General features: G+C 38.8%; 1 protein-coding gene across 1 annotated transcript in view; it reads left to right on the top strand.

The window, feature by feature from the left end:
• The window catches only part of LOC126484006 (unconventional prefoldin RPB5 interactor-like protein), a 41437-nt gene extending 20822 nt beyond the window's left edge, over positions 1–20615 (top strand). Inside the window, exons 3-6 of the mRNA XM_050107325.1 lie at positions 10253–10402; positions 10520–10667; positions 19712–20315; positions 20411–20615. Of these exons, the coding sequence (XP_049963282.1) occupies positions 10253–10402; positions 10520–10667; positions 19712–20315; positions 20411–20524 (1016 nt within the window). The 3' untranslated portion in view covers positions 20525–20615. The remainder of the gene's footprint in view (positions 1–10252; positions 10403–10519; positions 10668–19711; positions 20316–20410) is intronic.
• Positions 20616–21441: the final 826 nt, after the last annotated feature.

The raw sequence follows: 21441 nt of genomic DNA, 5'->3' as shown, positions 1-21441 counted from the left end.
AGCAGATGTCCGGCAATCCTTAAACAAGCATAACAAGATTATAGGAGTTCATTGTTATCCAAGAAAATCAGTAAAATTCCAGTCCTGTCGCATGTACCATTAATGTATGCTGGGGATGTGTGGGTTAATATGTAAATATATTGGTCATAAGCTACAAAAAATTCAAGGGGAAAGGGGGGGGGGGGGGGGGGGGGGGTTGCAACATAACTCTTACCCATAATCCTTACAAACTGCTTATCAAGTTATTTTCGTAGTATCTTCTGGTAGCTATCCAGTATCATTGATTGTAAAAGATCTTTCATATATAATCACTTTCAAAGCCTTACAAACAATTTAATGAGTAAAGACAACCACATGCCTTAAACAGATATGGAGCAGGTGATAGGCACATAAAGAAAGAAGTTTTAAGATCATTGCTCAGTTTTTTAACTTGCATTCTTCTTCCAAACATGTGTACATATCCATAGAGACTGTTGCGCTAACCATCTCAGTTGTGCCTTTGTACAATGTTTGGCAAAATGAATAGTAGGATTTAAGTCATATAGTATAGCATTGCTGTTACACCTGCTCAAAATAAGTATGTGTATGCTGCATTGAGGAGTGACTGCTGTTTGCAATTACGGCCTTGTGGAGTTCAGAGCATCGGGCATTTGCCATAAAGACATATTTAAAAAAATAACAAGTCTCCCATCACAGTTCAGTGAGTGTCCCATCCCCATTTGGAATTGTTTCAACATGACAAAGCCCTGGATCATTAGAAAATTGTATGATGATTGCAACAATTCAGAGCACTGCATCTTGTGCAAAGAAGAAAAGTACAGGCTGAAGAAGGATGAAACGAACCACGGAGTGAGTGCAGGAGGTGCATCAGGCATGCAGCCGAAGTCCTCACCATTCTGCTGCCAGACATACCTTGCCACTAACAGTGACAGATTGTTCCCTTGGCGCATCATCTGTGTTTATCTGCATATCTGTCCATGTAAAATTCAGATTGTACAGAAACTAAATGTACAGGATAAAGTTGTCCAACAAACCTCCACCTTAGGCTTCCTGATTTCTCCTGATGAAACAATGGAAAACCCAGGATGGAATGTAACAATATTATGAGAAGGAAAGTGGCCACTCACCATATAGCAGAGATGCTGAGTTGCAGATAGACACAACAAAAAGACTCTCACAATTATAGCTTTCACCCATTAAGGCCTTCATCAACACCTCACACACACACACACACACACACACACACACACACACACACACGAGAGACCGCAGTTGTTGTGTGTGAATTGCATTTGCGTTGTGTGTGTTTGCGTATGTATGTCTATTGTGTCTATTGCTGACGAAGGCCTTAATGGCCAAAAGCTATGCAGTTGTGTGTGAGTTGCATTTGCATGAGTGTTTTATGCTGCATTGAGGAGTGACTGCTGTTTGCAATTACGGCCTTGTGGAGTTCAGAGCAGTGTGTGTGTGTGTGTGTGTGTGTGTGTGTGTGTGTGTGTGTGTGTGTGTGTCTGTGTGTGTCTATTGTTGATGAAGGCCTTAATGGCTGAAAGCTATGCAATGATCGAAAGCTATGCAGTTGTGTGTGTGTGTGTGTGTGTGTGTGTGTGTGTGTGTGTGTTGCATTTGCATGAGTGTATATGTGTTTGCGTGCGTGCGTTTGTGTGCGTGTGCGTATGCGAGATTGCAGGTTCGAGTCCTGTCACGGTCGCCAGTTGTAGTGGTTAATAAAAAAGAAAAAGAGAAGAAAAGAAAAGGAAAGGTTGAAAATGTGGGAAGAAATGGTGAATAAAAAGGGGGTTTTAAAATCATTAATGACCGTGAAAAAGGGAAAGAATGAAATGCAAATCGGACTTCGTATTACAGAAAAGCTAGCGGACTTCGTGATTCGGAAAAGCTATTGTTGGGGTGGTCCTTGTGGCGTTTCTGAGCAAAAGTCAAACCAATTTCCACTACAAAAATCATTTGAAAGAGGACAGAGAACAACAAAATGTGATTAACAGGGGAAATGGCGTAGATAAGAGTACATTCATCACCATGTTAATATGTCTTCTCTCGTACGGCGTCCAGGTCTTGTTCTCCAACAGTCTCCTGCTTCATTTCTGCATGAAAAAGTTGTAGCTGCTCCAAAATCTTGCAGTAAATTTCATCGTCCAGGAATTACTAATGTCTACGAATGACTACCATCTTGGTATTGAATGCAATGTATTTTACGGCTGCTTCCATCCTCCAAATTTCATACAAGCTTTCACAATACTATATGTCTGCACATCAATAAGTTTTTACGTCTGAATCATACCAAGACTAGCAAATAATTAAGTTTAGCTTCCCCTCTCAAGAGACAAGAGCGGGTAGAAAACAAAAAGGGTTACAATTTTTGTACCTTCATTTTGTTATAAATATTTTCTCTGCTGTCGAGCGCTCATACAGCTGTGACGGTATAATTTATATATGAGGGAACGAGTGTAGTGCGGCGAAATTCAAAGTCCCGCTACAACTAACAGTGACATATTGTTTCCTTGGCGCATCATCTGTTATGATCTGCATATCTGTCCATGTAAAATGCATATTGTACAGAAACTAAATGTACAGGATAAAGTTGCCCAACAAATCTCCACCTTAGGCTTCCTGATGTCTTCTTATGAAACAATGGAAAATCCAGAATGGAATGTAACAATATTATGAGAAGGAAAGTTGCCACTCACCATATAGTGGAGATGCTGAGTTGCAGATAGACACAACAAAAAGACTCTCACAATTATAGCTTTCACCCATTAAGGCCTTCATCAAAAAACACACACACACGCACGCATGCACGAGAGACCGCAGTTGTTGTGTGTGAGTTGCATTTGCGTTGTGTGTGTTTGCGTATGTATGTCTATTGTTGACGAAGGCCTTAATGGCCAAAAGCTATGCAGTTGTATGCGAGTTGCATTTGTGTGTGTGTGTGTGTGTGTGTGTGTGTGTGTGTGTGTGTGTGTGTGTGTCTAGTGTTGATGAAGGCCTTAATGGCTGAAAGCTATGCAAAGATCAAAGATCAAAAGCTATGCAGTTGTGAGTGTGAGTTGCATTTGCATGTGTGTGTGTGTGTGTGTGTGTGTGTGTGTGTGTGTGTGTGTGTGTGTGTGTGTCTCTGTATATATTGTTGATGAAGACCTTAAGCTTGTAAGGTGCCTGTTACGTGAGGAAGGCATTTTTACCAGTTTTAATAAATTATTGTCTCTTGTTGATGTATTCACGATAGTTAGGAAGTACTGTAGTCCGTAGCCGGCCATGAGTCGGAGAGCATTTCCCACACTGGCTGGCTAGGTGATGAAGCGACCATATGTTGTGCGTAGTGGGGTGGGGCTCGGCGCTGGACCGTAGCAACAAGCGTCAGCCTGGGAAATATACGTGGCGGGAAGTACCGTCATCTTGGCTCCAAAGTCACCGATTTTGTCTATTTATATTTAATAATTAAAGTCATTTATGACAACATGAATACTAGGAGGAGCATCTGGATGTTTAAAACTATTTATCATAGTTTTGCCTCGTTAAAATTCTCACCCGTTCATTAACAAATGCATATCTTAGTAAGTACAAACTTGACGATCAAGGAAGGTCCGATGTACACTTGCAAATTCCGTGTGGAAATGCTGACCAGTTATACTGTACCTCACATATACCACCCTCTACAGGCTCGCGGCTAAGCTGAGTAATAACAGCATCAGTTTAGAAGCGATGGGATCTTGCAAGCTGTAATTGTGACAGTCTTTTTGGTGTGCCTGTCTGCGACTCGGCATCTCTGCTATATGGTGAGTGGCAACTTTCCTTCTCATAATATTGAGTTCTTCTTATGGTTATACTAGAAGAGTGAAGGATATGTCACACATCCTCATGCCATGGCTGAACATGAGTAAATGATGCATGCAGCTGTGTAGGTGATCCCATTGAACATGCTGAATCTGTTAATGGAAGCTTCCATTTGTGGCAGGAGGAAAGCATGGAAAGTGATGGCAACCATCTGTGTGGTGTTATATTCAGAACCAAATAAAAGGCAAATATGATGTGTAATGGCATATTTGTTCTTTGTTTTCAATGCGTGTTTCAATCAATGTCTCACTTTGTTTCCAGGCCCTGTGCTTTCTCTATCCTGCCATTCATTCTGCCAGATCTTGTAGTGTAGTTATAACTGTTCTACTAGAAAATGTCATTTTTAATCAGGTTACTGGCCATGCAGGTATGCAACAGATCAACAATAATATTGGCACAGTTCCTAGCTTTCATAGTGCTCCCATGAGACTTTGTACATCCATCCATGGAGCCTCTTGCAGACAACTGTGTGCCCTCAAAACTTAATTAATTTGATGTAAAAGAAAACATACTAATTTATTTTTTTTAAGCCAACAGACAAATGGATGTAACAATACCTACAATACCTGTCTGTATGCTCTGCAAGTCACTTTCCAGTGTGACCAATGACCTCAGCAGTTTGCTCCCATAGGAACTTACCACCACCATCACTTATCAGTGCGTGATGATGGAGTATTTTGTGTACCACTACCGTTTCCCACTTTCCTGGCCCATTTTCAAATGGTGTGCAGTATAAATGATTGTCAGCAAGCTTCCTTGTGATTTCAGATTCCTCTGTTTTTAATGCCATATTCTTTTGAAGACATGTGGCAGGACGAAGCAATATATTGCTTGACTCTTTTTGGGAACTACTCTCTCAAAGGAAAAGAGTGACATAAAGTACACCGATAAAAGTGGAATGTGAATGGGTCCAGAACATGTTGTCATTGAAATTGCTAGCATAGGGAAATCCTCCCTGTGCTTGTATCTACACCTGACCAGAGCACTGCATTTGCATGGTGGAACTGCATGAGTAGTACTCGTTGCCCATCACTCGCTTTGTGCATGTTGCAGAAGCACACAGCTGGCAGTTTCCTCACATGGTATCACACAGCATGCTTTCACTGATTACTGGGCAACATGCAAATGGCCCTGCTATGTAGCTAAGGGAACATAAGACTCTGTACAACTTCATCACTACATAGCTGCATTAATGGGCCCGGCAAGTGTTGGAGAATTTCTTTTTAGCTGTTGATTTTCTATGGAGGAAGTGTATGCTATATACCCGAGATTCACCAGATATTACCAAAGCAATTGAGTATGATCATGTGTGACAAAAATTAAAATGATAAATGAAAACTGAATGTTATTGAAGGTCATTGATTTAGATGTGGAGCTGTAAATTTGCATGAAAGAATAGTTGATGTAATAATGGTCACATTTGGTCTGCTGCTAAAATTACACTGATTTTGAGACATATTTTGGACAGAACAAATTAAAAAGATTTATGTTGAGGAGTGTGGCAACAGATTATAATTGTAAGCTTTGTTTATAATTAACAAAAAAACTTCAACCAAGCTACGCTGTAGGCTCTCATGCCAAAGTTGAGTAAATGAAGTAATAGGATTCATTACAGTTGATAATATTAACTGCAATGAACAGACAGAGGAATTAAATGCATGGTGTAGTGGCAAGCAGAGATGGGCATTATTCAAATAAATTTCTATCTAGATAATTATTCAAGTAAGTAGGTCATTCAGATAAATTTATTCAGGAATGAGATATTTGTAACTTAAATAACAGATAAAGTAGAATGCCACTCTATTTTCTTTGTTTACTTCTAATCATGTACCAACTTGTATGACTAGTGTTTGCTCCTTTGGCTTGGTACAGTTCCTGTTTGATAAATAACTTATTAATGAATTGATGTGTGTGCAAGTTGTGCTTGCATGAGTGTGTGTATGTGTTTCTACTGCTGACAAAGGCCTAAATGGCCGAAAGCTATGATTGTGTGAATCTTTTTATTGTTCCTATCGCGGCTCAGCATCTCTGCTATATGGTAAATAGCAACTTCCCTTCTCTCATATTATTAATGAATTGTACGTAAATGTGACTCAGTGGGTTAAGTTCCACAGTGCAAAGCTAAAGGTTTTGGTTTCATCCCCTGTTAGTCGTATTGTTTTTTATCTGTTACTTATAATATCTGTCATACCTAACAATGAGAAAAACATTGAGTCAATAGGTTCCCGTCTAATGACTGTATAACTTGGTCAGAAGTGGGAGGAAGTCAAGGTCACACCACCATTCCTAGTAAAGTACTGCATTGTCCAAACCAACCATCAGGCTGAGCACAGCTTCATTTGCTTTATGGCACAACAAATGTACCTTAAAAAAACCTTCAAAGGTGAACCAATGTGGCCTATTTCAACTGACTCTTCAGTTGCCAGTGCTTCCCCCCTATCCCCGCTAACATGCAGAAGTACTCTACGTAAGTAGAAAAACATGAGAACACAGCCAACAGAAACTCTTAATCTGCACCACCTTTTTCCGTTGTACCAAGATTGCTAACACTGTCAGATATGGGTGCCTTGTTAATGGAATTAAACAGTTCACTCATATTTATTGTGCAACAAAATGAATGTCCAAAGTAAGAACTCAGTGGCTGCCATTGACTATCAACAGACTAAATACGAGTATAAAGAAATAAATCATCTGTGGAATGCTGCAGGGCATCCCAAAGTCATCCAAAAGTGTTTTAAGATTAACTCTGAGTAAGCTTTATGTTAGAATGTGGGGTAGTTGTTTGATCTGACTTACATCCATGCAGTCGCATAAAGCTTTGAGGTTCAAAGATTTCAGAAAAGACACTGGGTTTGAGTATACAAGAGTTCATAATAGCATGTTGACTTTCTTTATTAAGAAAGTGTCCAGAGACAATAGAAAGATTTTTTCACTTTTCTATACCAATTGCAATCTTTGCAGCAATATCTTGCCCATGACTTAAAAACAAATAGTTCACCTGTAATGTTGTCCAAGACCAGAGGAGACTTAAAATGAATGATTTCTCAGTTTTTGTCGAAGAGAGTCATATATGGTATAATGAAAGAAAGACAATTTCAGAAGATATAACACACTGGTATCCTCTTCCCATGTGTGGAACATATTTTCTTTAGTATCACAGTCATAAATCTTTGAAAATTAAGTTCCTCATGAGATGTTTGAAAAAAAGAGTTGTTCTGAAGATTAATGTAAAAGCAGTGAAAAGTATATTCATTTAATAGGAGTAATAAATTTCAATGGATTTCAAATTTGTCTGTTATTCGTAACACCTTTTATTCACACATGACAAATAAATGTTTTTATTTGTATAAATGAATAATGTTTGTTAGTCATCATTTGAATAAATGTTGCTCAACTCTGGTGGTAAGTGAAGCACATCACACATTTACACTCTACCTAGTGCAAGTGAATGCAGTTGCATGAAATCTGTAGGCCATGAACAAGCACTTATTCGCCTGCTACAACCGCCTGGCTGTGCAAGCATTCATTGTCCTGCAAGGCAGAATCTGTAATCTGAGATAACTTCTGCCATAGTACAGGAAGTGCATTCACACACTCTTTCGCACATGGTAGCTGCGTGAATGACATGCAGATCGGGCAAAAAGTTACTGTGCCCTGCAGCAGATACTTTTTAAACATATTAACAGTGCTCTACTCTGGAGGTAGAGGCTCCCCCAATAAGGACAAATCATTGGGGCAGAGCTTAAGGTGGAGTTGTCATCTGTATGACTCAAGTTTTCCATTCTACTCCATACTTGTCCCTCTTGTAACATACTGAGCTAGGAGATGGAGTGGTTAGCACACTGGACTCGCATTTGAGAGAACAACAGTTCAAATCCACATTTTTGCATCCTGATTTAGGTTTTCTGTGATTTCCCTTAATAGCTCCAGGCAAATTCTGGGTTGGTTCCTTTCGAAGGGCATGACCAGTTTCCTTTCCTGTCCTTCACTAATCTGAGCTCGTGCTCCATCTTTAATGCCTTTGTTGTTCGTGAAACATTAAACAGTAATGTTCTTTCTACAACAGCTATTCCCTTCCACCTCTGAGGTAGAATAACCCCAAAATGAACACCCTATGATAGACATTTGTCATACCAAACTGTGACTGTACAAAAGCTGACTTTTTTTTACACCAAGGCATTGTCCAAATTTGAGTTCATCACATTAAAAGCATGTTCCACCATGCTGTTGGCAGATCTATCCCAAAATCATCATTGTGTTATATGAGGGAACAGCTTGTATTGCTTATCGATAAGTACAAGTGTGCAGCTCTGATACAGCTCAAATGCCATCTGCTGAAACTTTGCTGCCCTTTGAATTGCAGTTTACAGCAAGTGTTTCTAGGCCCAGTCTTTTCCAGTAGCTCTGTAAAGCTATAGAAAGCAGTAATATGGTTTTCATTTGTGGCAGACATGACTTATCACCAACAACAGCTGTACATGGAAGCAATGGTGTTTCCTAACAGCACATGGAGACATCAACCTAGGTAATGTAAGAGTATCTCAATTTGATTCTTGACATTAAAACATAGGACCCACCTTTGCACTGCTGTCGTGCATTTCTGGAATTTCTAATCCAACAACACCTAGGAATGCAATTCCCCTATATCAGGAAGGTGATTGACCCACATTGTCTGAGACCTGAGAGACTGTAAGGATCTACACCATTAAAGCATTTTATGGAACTTTAAAAATCTGCAAAAGAAATTCTTTGACTAGCTGGAGACTTTGCTGTCTCCTGGATGAGGCTCTCTTAGCAGCTTCCCTGAAACCAATGATGAACATACTTTGCCATGAGCTAGCTACCTGTAGTGTGATCCTCAGCAGATGTGTGGGAAATATCGTAGAATCCACGATTGATTTCCATTTCATATGAATCTTCTTAATCACTTCCAGTGCAGGTTCAAGAGGTTCTGCTCAATCCATTGACAGCATTGCTGTCCTAGTGGTGAAAAAATAAGAATCTTTCAAAAGCAAACAACATCTTATAAGTATGAAATGAAGATGAAATGAATGGATCAGTGGATATCAAATTAGTGAAGATGCACTGACATGAAACGGTATCAGTGCCAGATGTTCAGATATGCTAAACATTCATTGTAACAAATACATAGCAGCCATTAAAAAATGGTGCCAGAAGACGACTCAAACCTAGGTTCTTGCTTTGTGCTACTTCCATAATTACTATGATACCATTGCTTTGTAACTATATTTACATAGACACTACCTTTACTCTAATTAAGTAAGTTCTTGGCCCTTTCTTTATTTACTTCCATTGTTTGCCTCTTGGATTACACATAAGTACATTTATTTGCCTAATAAAGAAGTGAAGCTGTTATCAACTGGAAGTTTGGTGTAAACACCACAGTGGTTTACTAGACATAATCCTATTGGAGGGAGTATGCAGTTACCTTCCTCTGATCTTTGAATTGGCTCACATAGCCATTTATAGGGGGACACCAAACAACACTGCAATTCAGCATTTTCACATTGGCAAACATTGCCAGAAGTGACAACTGACATATAAAAATCTCAGGACTGATCAAGGCTAGAACGGAAGATCTGTATAGTCAGGCTCTGTACTATTGAAGCACCAAGCCACATGTATCAACAGTAACAATAATTATTATTGCCTTTTGTTAAAGTTTACTTTATTATTTACAGAAAACTTCAAATAGTTACCGTACATTCGGAAACAAAGAAGCTACTGCACACCTTTTAAATATATTTAAAGTTTATAGCCTCATTGTACTTCAACTGTATGCTAAAATATATAACATCTGGTTTGTAGCCTCTGGTACTAGCATGGTGCTTAACTTACAGACAAAAAAAAAAAAAAAAATTGATTCAAAATTGTATTGTCAGAAAGCAGGTGTAAGACCATCTACCTTCTAGGCATTGTAAAAAAAACTGTGCAGCCAAAACCAAGATATAAAAGGGAGTATGGCTAAACACAACAGACTGTAACTGTCTAAACTCAACAGAGTGCTGTGTTACTTGCACTATTCACATCACCCTTCCTATTACTTGCATTGTGGGTTTAATATATCCACAAAAGTAATCAATTTTAGAAAATATAATGTAGTTGGACACGTAAATTTTTATCCATCCAGTCACATTATATTTACATTGTGGTTTTTGTTTTTCACAGTTAAGTCAAATTTTTTGGTGTTGCCTAGCTTAACTTGCATGTTTGTTATAATTATGCCATTTTAGCTCAGTTAGCAAATCATTCTCACAAGTATTTAATAATTATGGTAACTCATTGATGTACAATGAACTTTCACATTTATTGCTGTGCGGTTTCCCTGTTGCATTCTTTTATATTTTCCATTCATTGACAATGTATAATGCTGTTTCAGTGTGTGATGAAATGCTGGCAAAGTTAGATGATGAAAGAACTTTGCTCACATCCAGAAAAGAACTTCCATTTGCGGAGGAAGCCTTTGGAAATAAAGAAGGAAAAGAAATCTTAGAACCTTTTGATGAAGAAAAGGAAGCTGAATGGAGAGGTAATTCTCATTAGCTGTCGGAATTCTGTCTTCATTGTTTTCAGTTCATTTAAAAGTCAGTACTTTGTTGTTCCCAAGAACATATCAGTCCTACAAAAAAGTATGTGATTTTTGTAGTTCAGCACCGCCAAAAGGAGCGAGAATATCGCAAGAAACTGGCTGAGCTGCGCAGAAAAGAAAAGACTGAAGTAAAGAGTGAAGAAGATTTGTGGAAAAGGCTGGATGACCTAGAACTACAAGAGGAATTAGAAGAAGAACTAGACAGGTAATTTTTTGTGTTTGTGTTTATTAATCATGTGAATTATTACTTTATGCACCATCAGAAAGTAGTTAAATTTACTTCGTGAACTGCTGTGACAAGAAGTGCTGAGCATTATTTTTACACTAATTTTTTTGTTCACCACTTAACTTGGAAGAACATTATCGGTATTTCTTTTGTATGCAATGCAACTTCCAGAAATGTTGTTATTGGGATAATGTATACAGTGTAGGTACCAGCTTTAAGATTCCCACTTAAACTGTGGTTTGCAACACTTCAGGAGAAGTATTTCTGAATAAAATACAGCATCTTTTGTTACTACTGACAACTATCTGAGCCTACAAAATGTATGGGTCCACTGTTACACTGGCTAGACATTTTTACGAATGAAGCTGCTAGATCTCTAGTCAGCAAAAAGGTCTTTTCATATAAGCATTATCATGATACGTGATAATTAAAGAAATGGGTTGTAGAAGTCCTCAGTTCACCTGTCCACTCTTGTTTAGAGTACTGTGTTCTATGCTCCACATCCACTTAAAAAAATTTTGAAGTATGTGCTAATCGACTCACTTGTAAACAGGTGTGAAACATTTAAGGCTGATGAAACCTACCAAGACAAGATCTATGTATTGTAAATATAAAAACTTTTTATAAAGATTTTTTCTCATTGTTCACGATGTGTGTGTTTGTCCAGTTGTTACAAAGCCATAAATTGCATGTTTAAAACTGTGAGCCTCTTTTGTAACTGACAAACCAAATCTGCTCGTAGCCTTTTGTGATGAAGAGGTAATTTCCCTGCCCAAACATAAGAGGTATGTTCAAAAAATTCCGCAACATTGTCCACAAAATTTTTCTGCACTTACCTTTTCCTTATGGTCTTCTTCAAAATGCTGTCCTCCACAATTGATACACTGCTCCCAATGTCGTTTCAACTTCCGGAAGCAGTCTTGGAGCGCCTCTTGCTGGATCGCTCGAAGCGCCACATGCGAATTTTCTTTTATCTCGTCCATCATTGCAAATATTTGTCCTTTCAATGCAGTTTTTAACTTCGGAAATCAAAAAAGTCTGCAGGGACCAGGTCTGGAGAGTATAGAGGGTGAGGCAGCACAGTGATTTCATTTTTTTTGCAATAGTTAAACACTAACAGGGATGAATATGTGGGTGCATTATTGTGATGCAAGAGCCGTGAAATGTCTCGCCATGTTTCAGGCCGTTTCCTTCTCACATTTTCTCCCAGGCATTGCAGCACATCCTTGTAGTACATCGATTAACAGTTTCTCCCTGTGGCTCGAATTCATGATGAACTAATCCTTCAAGGTCAAAGAAAAGTATCAGCATGGCTTTGATATTTGACTTGACCTGATCTTGGAGAGTCTTTTCTGACCCATTGTGAAGATTGAACCTGGGTCTGAACATAATAACCGTAGGCCCACATCTCATCACCAGTTTTGATTCTCTTAAGGCAAATCTCATTCTAAACACTTCACAGATTGCAAGGCAAATTTTGCTGTAATATTTAATATGTATGTTGCGTATGACTTCATACACCAACCTACAAATTATGCAGGAAGAGTGTCCAGCTCTCAGTGTCAACAAGGACAAGGCTCCCTGCACTAAGGGAGTAACGATGGCGTCAGAGCTGTGACTAGGCAGTGTCTCCATAGACTCACACAATGAATAGGCTCCAAGTCTGAGTGGGCTGAGTGGCTGCCACCAGCCTGTCCTATATTTTGGCAACAGAAGGCGTTCATGGTACGGAGCCACTGGAGGCATAGCTTAGTGGGTGTGCTCCATAGGGTCCATCAGATCCCAGATGACCACTGTCAGTGTCTGACAGAAACCTGCAATTCCGATGCCAACTTTGATGCCCATGGGGTAATAGCGATACATGATACCACACACTGTACAGTGGCTTGTGGAATATATTTGTACATTGTGTTATCATTTATCAATACCACTATATGGACATCATAGCAACAGAATTGCAAGTTTCCGTAAGATGCCGATAGTGATCATGTGGGATACGGCAGACCCAATGGAACACATGTACTGAGCCATGTCTCCAGCAGCTCTGGGCTACAACTGCTTTCTGTCACCACAATGTAGGATGATCAACAGCAGCCACTCAGACCCATTTGCACCTCGAGCCACATCATTACATGATGGTATGCAGGCATCCTCTAGTCATGGCTCCAACATCGTAGTTTGTGCTTAGTACAGCAAGCCTCTTCCTTGTTGACACTGAGAGCTAGACTGTGTTTCTTGTCGCATTATTTGTAACGAGCCTTATAAGCTCAGAAAAGTACAAGTTAAGCAAATATTCTGTTAACTGTGTCAATTTCTTCGCTTATCGTTTCTTCTCCTGTCCAGCTTTCCTATGTCGCCAGTTGCCATACCACTCTGTAGCCCACCTCTCCTTACTATCATGTATGAAGTCATACACAACACTGTCCATAGTGGAGAACTATGTGTGAGTAAGTTAAAAGTTTCTTGGCTCATCTTGGAACATACCAGCTCTGCATTCCAATCTGACCAGCACTGACTGGCACCCATGTGACCACTGCGTTAAGGTGTCCTTTAGGTGTGGTGTATAAGGGCATAGGATCATCACACTTCTCGCCTTAAACTCTCAGTAGTTGGGGCTGTGCCTGCCTAGAACCATAATGTGGCTTATGCTGTAAGAAAACACACACACAAAGAAATAGGGCTTGCACACTACTAAGCACAACCAACATCAGAAGTCATAGACAGTGAATTGTAATTAACTCTGTTCCTCTTTAACCAGGGAGAGAGCAGGATTCCAAGCAGAATTTAAGCAGAAACCTCCATCTCTGTTTACGAGGTCACTTGCCAATTTAATCTCTACTGTTTCCATAACAACACTATTCCAATAGCTGAAAGTGAACACCAGAATGATGTTATTCTAAAGTTTTTAAAAAAATAATGTCCAAAAAAATGATGGACTTCATTGAAAAAAAAGATTTACTAAGTGTAGCTCAACATGGGTTCAGAAGCAACAAATCTACTGAAACTGCAGTATATGATTGCATAAATACGCTTTTAGAACTGTTATATAGAAAACAACCCATAACAGGCATATTTCTGGATCTGTCAAAGGCTTTTGACACTGTTGACCACAAAATATTACTGGAAACATTAGAACATTACGGTATCGGAGGAATTGCAAACAACTGGATTGCCACATTCCTAACCAATCGGATGCAGAGAGTCAGCATGAAATATACTAATAGACAAAGTAACTCAATAACCAAAATACTATCAAGTAATAAAACTGTAAAGCAAGGTGTTCCACAGGGCTCAGTATTGGGACCCCTACTTTTCCTCCTGTATATTAATGACTTGAGCCTGAATGTTGATGCACACAAAACAGTAATATTTGCTGATGACACAACTGTACTCCTCAAAGGGGAGAATACATAGGCTATGCAAAAAGCTGTGAACTTGGCTACTGATCAACTCAGCAACTGGGCAAAAATCAACAGATTAACTATCAACACCAAATAGACAGCTTCCATGAACTTCCACACAACACAAAATGCAAATTCCTCTCAGCCGTCTGTCACTATAAATAACCAGTCAATAGATACCGACACTGTTTTCAAATTCCTAGGTCTGTGGGTTCAAGATAACCTGAAATGGAATACACATACAGGAAAGGTAAATGCCAGGATTTGTACTAGCTGTTATGCATTGAGTGTACTGAAAACATGTGCTAGCCTGAAAACATTAATCAGTGCATACTACGCTTATATACAAGCCCACCTAAAATATGGTGTAATATTCTGGGGAAATGCTCCAACTGCTCTGAGCACATTCAGAATCCAGAAGAGAGCAATGAGGATTATTACTGGGAGCAAACCCAGAGACTCCTGCAAACCCATCTTCAGAAAGTTGGAAATCCTTACACTGCCTTGCCTCTACATTCTTGAGACTCTAAAATTCTTCAGAAAACACATAGTGCCAACTGACCCCAGAGTCGTAAAAAATAATGAAATACATGAACACAACACCAGGAAAAATGCAAACCTGCATGCTATACGTACAAACACTCAACTGTGTAAAAAGGGAGTTTTCCACATGGGCCTCCAACTGTTCAACAATCTTCCCACTAGTATTAAGTCCATCGAAGACGACATAAAATTTAGCAAAGCCGTGAAGTCATATTTGTTGTGTCACTGTTTTTAGTCAGTAAATGAATACTTAGAACAGTAATCTTGCTGTTTATGTTAAATTGAAAACATTGAGCAATATAATACATTAGGAACTATAGGCTTACGTTAATACATGTTAACAATGTTAAATGATATTTTCTGACATCTGCAACACACTGTGTACCATCAGATCACATGGAATAAATAAATAAATTATTGCACTGCGTAGGATTACTGCTACCAGGGAAGTGTTCTACAATAGCTGAACTGCTTAAGTGAGTGACTCTTTAGCAGTACGCACTGGTCCTTAAAGGACCCAGTTGTCTGACTGATGTTTGACATGACACAACTGCATGGGATTCAGTAGACACTTGCCTTTTACAAACCAAGATCATCCCTTACAGATCCTAAAAGGGTTCTTATCCTACACAGTGGTTGAAAAGCACATTTCACACCATGTTTTTGCAGAATATGACCAGTCATGTTGGAAATGCTACCAGAATAAGACAAAGTCTGTAAACTTTGTTGGCACCTCATTATTCACGTCACCTGCCTTATTCACTGTTGGCCAATAACACATCCCCATCTGATCCATTTTTCACCATAATCATTCACTATTGATAACTTCTGATGCTGGTCATATTTGGTGGTTGTTTAGTGGTGCAAGTTGTTTAAAGTGTGTGTGGTTTTCTTTTTTTTCCGAATATACTATATTATGGTTCTTGGTTGGTGTAACTCCATCTGCCAAGTGTTTAAATTTCCCTGCACAGTGCTCTCTCATAGTGTCTGTGCCTTGAAAAAGGTAGGGTATTCAACTTCTGAAATATCGGCAGTTGTCAAAGATGTCTCCTAGTTGCAGTCCAGTAAGTTGTTTGAACATGCAGTATCTTTACTGTAGTGTCTCCCATTGCAGAGTCTTGAGATTTCTTGGCTATTCTGATCTCAGTAAAGAAACACGTGAAGAATGTTACAAAGCTTCTTTGTTTTCTCTCACCTTTTCATAAATCCAACTTGACAAGCACCCTAGAGTGAGGAACAATGCTAAGGAATTGATGATGCTAGAGTCTTCTTAGTAGTGACCTTTGGATATGAATTGTGCTTCATAAGATTCTTCTACTGAATCTCTGCCTGGCATGTGTACTTGAAATAAGCATTGTCCATATGTAAGCATGGTCCAGTCACATTAATGTGACCACAGCCTGTTTTTGACATCAGCATGCAATAACCACTTGCAGATGGCAGGTGGCAGCACTAGTAGCGGAGGGTATGCAAAGCTAGTCAGGAGGATGTGGATAACAGTGCAGTCATTGTTGTAATGCAGAAATGGAGTGTTTCATCTGATGTCCAAAAACGACATGTTCATTGGTTTTCGGGCCAAGGGTGGAAGCATTTCCTAAATGCCTATGTTTGTTAACTGTTTGTACGCTGTAGTGGTTAAAGTATACTGTGCATGGCATCAAGGCAAATGTGGTGCTCCATGGATCATAAATGTCAAGGGGTGAAGGATAGTTGTGAATATGTTTAGAGGTGAAATTGCTGCATATGGGTCTCCACAGCTGACACCTGGTTCATGCATCCATGTTGACTGCTGTTCATTGACAATGAAGGCTGGAATTTGCATGACGGTTCCACAACTGGACATCCACTGAGTAGTGACAAGTGACCGTTTAAGATGAATGTTTGAGGCTCCATCGGGCAGGTGACCCTACATGCAGTTTGTTTTTTCCTCAGCTTGATGGCATATACCAGCAGGCCAGTACAATGCGTCACACAGCTTGCAGGGTACGTCCGTGGTTTGAAGAGCACCAAGGTAAGTTTACCATACTCCCCAAGCCACCAAACACCCTACATTTAAACCCACACAAGAATTGTGGGACCATCTTGATACAGTTGGTCACACCATGGATTCTCATCAGGGAATCCTAGTGCAGCTGGCCACTGCATTGGAGTTGCAGTGGCTCCACATTCCTGTCAGGATCTTCCAGACACTCTTCCTGCACCTCCAAGCTGCAAAAGGTCATTGTTCAGGGTTTTGACAGGTGGTCCCATTACCGTGACTGGACCATGTATATATACTGAAACTTTTTAAGTAACTCTTTTGGGTATGTGGATATGTAAATTCACCATCTTAAATTCAAAAGTAAGAAAATCATTTTTCATAAAGTCGTATGTATGGAATGATGAAGAATTGGGAACAGATAATCTATTCTTACAAGTTATGTAATAAAAGTTCTTGATTACAATATTTAGCCGCTGAGATGACAAGACTCAGAGCGGAACAATGTGGGGTGGATACTGCTTCTCCCCAGGTTGTACCACATAGCTTTAGAATGATGATGTTTCTTGTTTTCAGTTTTTTGGCTGTTTTTGTTAAATGACCTCTGAAAGATAAGGGCTCTGTCAAAGGTTACTCTCATATATTTTGGTGTTTTATTAAGAGTGACTGTTGTGTTACATGTTGAGTTTTCTTCCAGTGAATTTATTATTTATCTGGAATCAGGGAACCTCTATTTTGGTGGCTTTGATTGTAGTTTTCATTTACAAAAGTACTTTCCTACTACATCTAGCTCATCTATTCTTCTGACTGTTCAGATATAGTACAACTTGTTGATATACCCAGTGGTTGACACTACCTAACTCCCTTGATTTTGTTTTTGGGATGTCTGCATTGTACCTGCTGAAGAGAAGTGGAGCAAGGACTGATCCCTATGACAGACATTTTTTTCAATTTTCTTTGGGAGCAAATGTTGGATCCCATGACTTTTGTGAACGGTCATTTGTTTAGCATGTTATTTGTTATGTGAGCAATTGGTTTGCAAGAAATTGCATGAAGAAGCTTGTATATCATGCCTTCTTTCCACACTTTATTTACCAAGTGAGGTGGCGTAGTTGTTGGTGCACAGGACTTGCATTAGGACGATGGTGGTTCAAATCCACCCCCGGCCTCAACATTTAGGTTTTTTGTGGTTTCTCAAAATTGCTCCAGGCAAATGCCAGAATGGTTCCTTTGAAAGGGCAAGGCCAATTACATATCTCATCTTTGAAACCTTCCAAACTTGTGTTCCATCTCTAACGACCTCATTGTCGACGGTATGTCAAACCCTAATTTTCCTTCATAGCCCTCTGATAAGTCAGTGAATGCAGTTGTGGTTTTAAGTTTTCTTATAAATCCTGTCTCAGTGTAGATGGCAAGTGACAGAACTTGATCTGTACAGCTTCATTTTGGCTGGAAGCCTTCTTGTTTGAAGGGGGTTATGTTAAATAATCTTACATGTACTCTATTATGGATAAGCTGTTCTAATAGCTGATAGGTCTTGGATAGTAGGGCTATTGCTCTGTAGCTCTTAGGAATAACAGCTGGTTTGTCAGGTTTTATTATGGCAATTGTAGTGTTTCAATACTAATGATATATTGCCAGTTTGTATAATGTTTGTGAAGAAATGAGCCATCCATACTCTTGTTTATTTGCCACAGTTTATTAGGAATTCTAGGAATTCATGGTGGATATTTTCACACGTGAGAGCTTTTCCTGGCTGAACACATGTAAGTGCTGTCAAGATTTCTTCACAAGTGAAGGACCAGGAATATTTGGTTTCTGTGGTTTCAGCTTTTGGGATTCAAAATTCTTGCTTCACTTTGATTGTATATGCTTTGTCTTTTGGTGCTCTGAATGTTGCTACTAGATACAAAGCAATGGCAATTGTTGTCTCATTGAAGAAATGACACTTCTAATTATTTACACCAAAGCTTTGATATAAATAATTAAAAACATGTTTTCTTCATATTTGAGAACTCAAGACATGTTGTACTGAAAACCTTTATGTTGTCTTACTCCTTCACGTGGAGACCCTTGTTCCTCATTTCCCAAATAGTCTTCGTGCTTCCGTACTCGATGTCTGGCTTTCAACTGTTGCCCCACTTTTGCCGTCTCACCAGGTCTAGACTGGATCATAGTTCATCTACTGTTTTTTGAAGAAGGTTTGGTAACACTCCTCAATGTTTTGGGACCAGCCAGGGATGTATTGTTAATTCATCTTCTGCCCATTTTACTGTCGTGTTCTCATCGTTGTTGTTCTCTCTGTATTCCAGTTTCTTGTGGTGGCTGTTACAGTCACTTCGTGCTGGCGATTTCAAAGTCAGCATATTACATAAATGTTCTAGATGTATGTTTATAAGATTTTATGTTGTAAACATTATGCAGTACATGCTCTTTCTCCGCAGTATGTCAAAAAGCCATATGGTAAATAAATAATAAATATTGGTGACAAACTTCTGATCCATGAAGTTTCCATAAACGGAGTCAGTTGTATTAAACTAAATTCTCATACCGTTGATTTTCGAAAAATGTCTTAATCCTATAATTTGAGCTCTCTGTCTAGCAGGCTCCAGTGTTACAGCAAATCACAGCATTATACTGTGTAGTTTTAGCTTCATTATTTTTATTCTCACAGATACTTAGTCTGAGGGTTCTTTTCTACCTGGAAAGATCGTTATATGTGTCTATGTTTGTTTGAACAAAACAAATATTTCGAGGATTCCAACATGAGGAAAATCAGAGTTATTGTTTTTCTCTCTTACACATGTTTTGGTGATGTTGCACCATTGTGTGTGTGTGTGTGTGTGCGGGGGGGGGGGGGGGGTTCCTTGTATTCTATTACACATTTTGTTGTTCATGTTGTTAACTATTTTATAGAGTAAAACTGGTATTTTAACATACAAACATTGAAATAGTTTCTGTTTATAGACTAGCAATAATGTGAAAACCACAATTACGCTAGGCACATAATGTTGAAATAAGAGCTACCTATAATCTTCTATGTTAACATCTCGAAACACAATCAGTATTTTACTGTTGCAATTCCTTTTACTTTTTCTAAGGTTACATGCAGATGATTCTGAAGAAGAAGATTATGAATACGAAGAAAGTGATGAGGAGTTCGAAGACAATACAGTGACTGCTGATATTTCCAATGGATTGCTGACTGAAGGAAATTCTCATGATAACGCCAACCCACAAAAGGAGCGGCTGGTTGATTATAAAGAGCAGAAAGACACCGACAATAAAACCACAGTTAGTGACACTCCCTGTGAATCACTATTGAAAGAAGATTCCAGCCATGAAAATTCCAAGTCTACTGCAAGGAGAGTTTCTTTCAAGAGTGACCTTATTTTAGAACATCACAATTTCTCTGACAGTGAGGCTGAGGAGCCACTTCACATTGAATTCAAACACAGTCCCATTGAACCAGTGAAATCTCAGAAGCAAAATGAAGAAATTGTAGTAGAGAATCCTGCAGACATATATGATCAGTATGTCAAAAGCTGTAAGCAATCATCTGGCCCAAAATCCATATTAAAACGAACAAATTCAAATTCAGATATCAGTAATAAAGTGGCTTTTCACAATGAATCTGATAAGTTAGATATTCTGAATGTTAACTTTAATGGACCCAAACAAAGCGCAAGGGAGCTGCCAGTAGCGGTAAGATCCTATATGAAAATATATTCCTCTTTTCACAATATCAGTGATAAATGTAAGTATCTGTATGTTTTAAATTCTTTGTTTTATCTGCCTAGGTACATATAGATGTGGTGGAACGTGGCTGTGCCTCAGAGCCACCTAAAGATTTACATATCCAAACGACCAGACCAGTCAGTAAGTTCCGAGCTGCAAGATCCCAAAAAAGATAAATATAGTGAATTGACTATTTTACTGTATATGTTTTTAATAAAGAAATTTTATGCAGAAATTATTTTCAATAAAACTTCATTTTTCATTGTAGCTGTTTGTAGTATCACTTTCAAGATATGTAACTTCTTAACAAGAATTTGTGGAATATTGGCCAACCTTAAATTTGTAAGAAGTACATTATGCAAGCTGTTTAGTGTGTAGCACCTAAAGCAGTGAGGTTACAGAGGAGACAAAAATTAATATATTTACTTCTAGATGTAACAGGCTTTGTAGTAAGCACTTTCCTAACTGACAACAGACCCATTAAAGTTTTGGGATACAGCAGAAAATTTGCTATTTTGCTTGGAAGAAGTATTAAAAAGTAGGAATATTAAAAAGGCTCACTTGGGTGAAAAGCACATAAATTCTTTTATGATGTTAGCATACTTCTGTGACTAATAATAATAATAATATAATTCTCAAGAGTAAAGAATAGCTTAAACATTTGCAGGTTTGATTTTGTAAAAAGTAGGTGCCCCAACACTATCATGCTTATGTGATGCAGACCTACACACACAGAACGACTAAACACCAAATGTAAAGTTATGTTCTTCAGCCTAACAAGTGAAGACCATTAGTGGTAGATGGAGATTGGTGCACTTTCATAACTTAAAAATACTGCCAGGATTGCTGACTGTTGGCTTCTGGTTATTCGGGATGGTGGTTTTCAACATAAGGTGTATGACCTGGTCATTTCTTTGATTTGTTCACAAAGACAAAATTATGTGCATATTGCCACATTCATATACTTTCAGTTTTAGCAATTTGAGCGTTAACTCCGCAGGCTTGCAATTTGACAGAGCGCATGCATGCATAACACCATTAAATGTTCACCTGAATGTGGCTGCCTGGTTATCAGCCAGAATATTGAGACCAA

This window comes from Schistocerca serialis, chromosome 6 (assembly GCF_023864345.2).
Source record: "Schistocerca serialis cubense isolate TAMUIC-IGC-003099 chromosome 6, iqSchSeri2.2, whole genome shotgun sequence".
Taxonomy (NCBI): Eukaryota; Metazoa; Arthropoda; class Insecta; order Orthoptera; family Acrididae; genus Schistocerca; species Schistocerca serialis.
The sequence above is the reverse complement of the archived record's forward strand: the minus strand, read 5'-3'. Positions and strand labels throughout refer to the sequence as shown.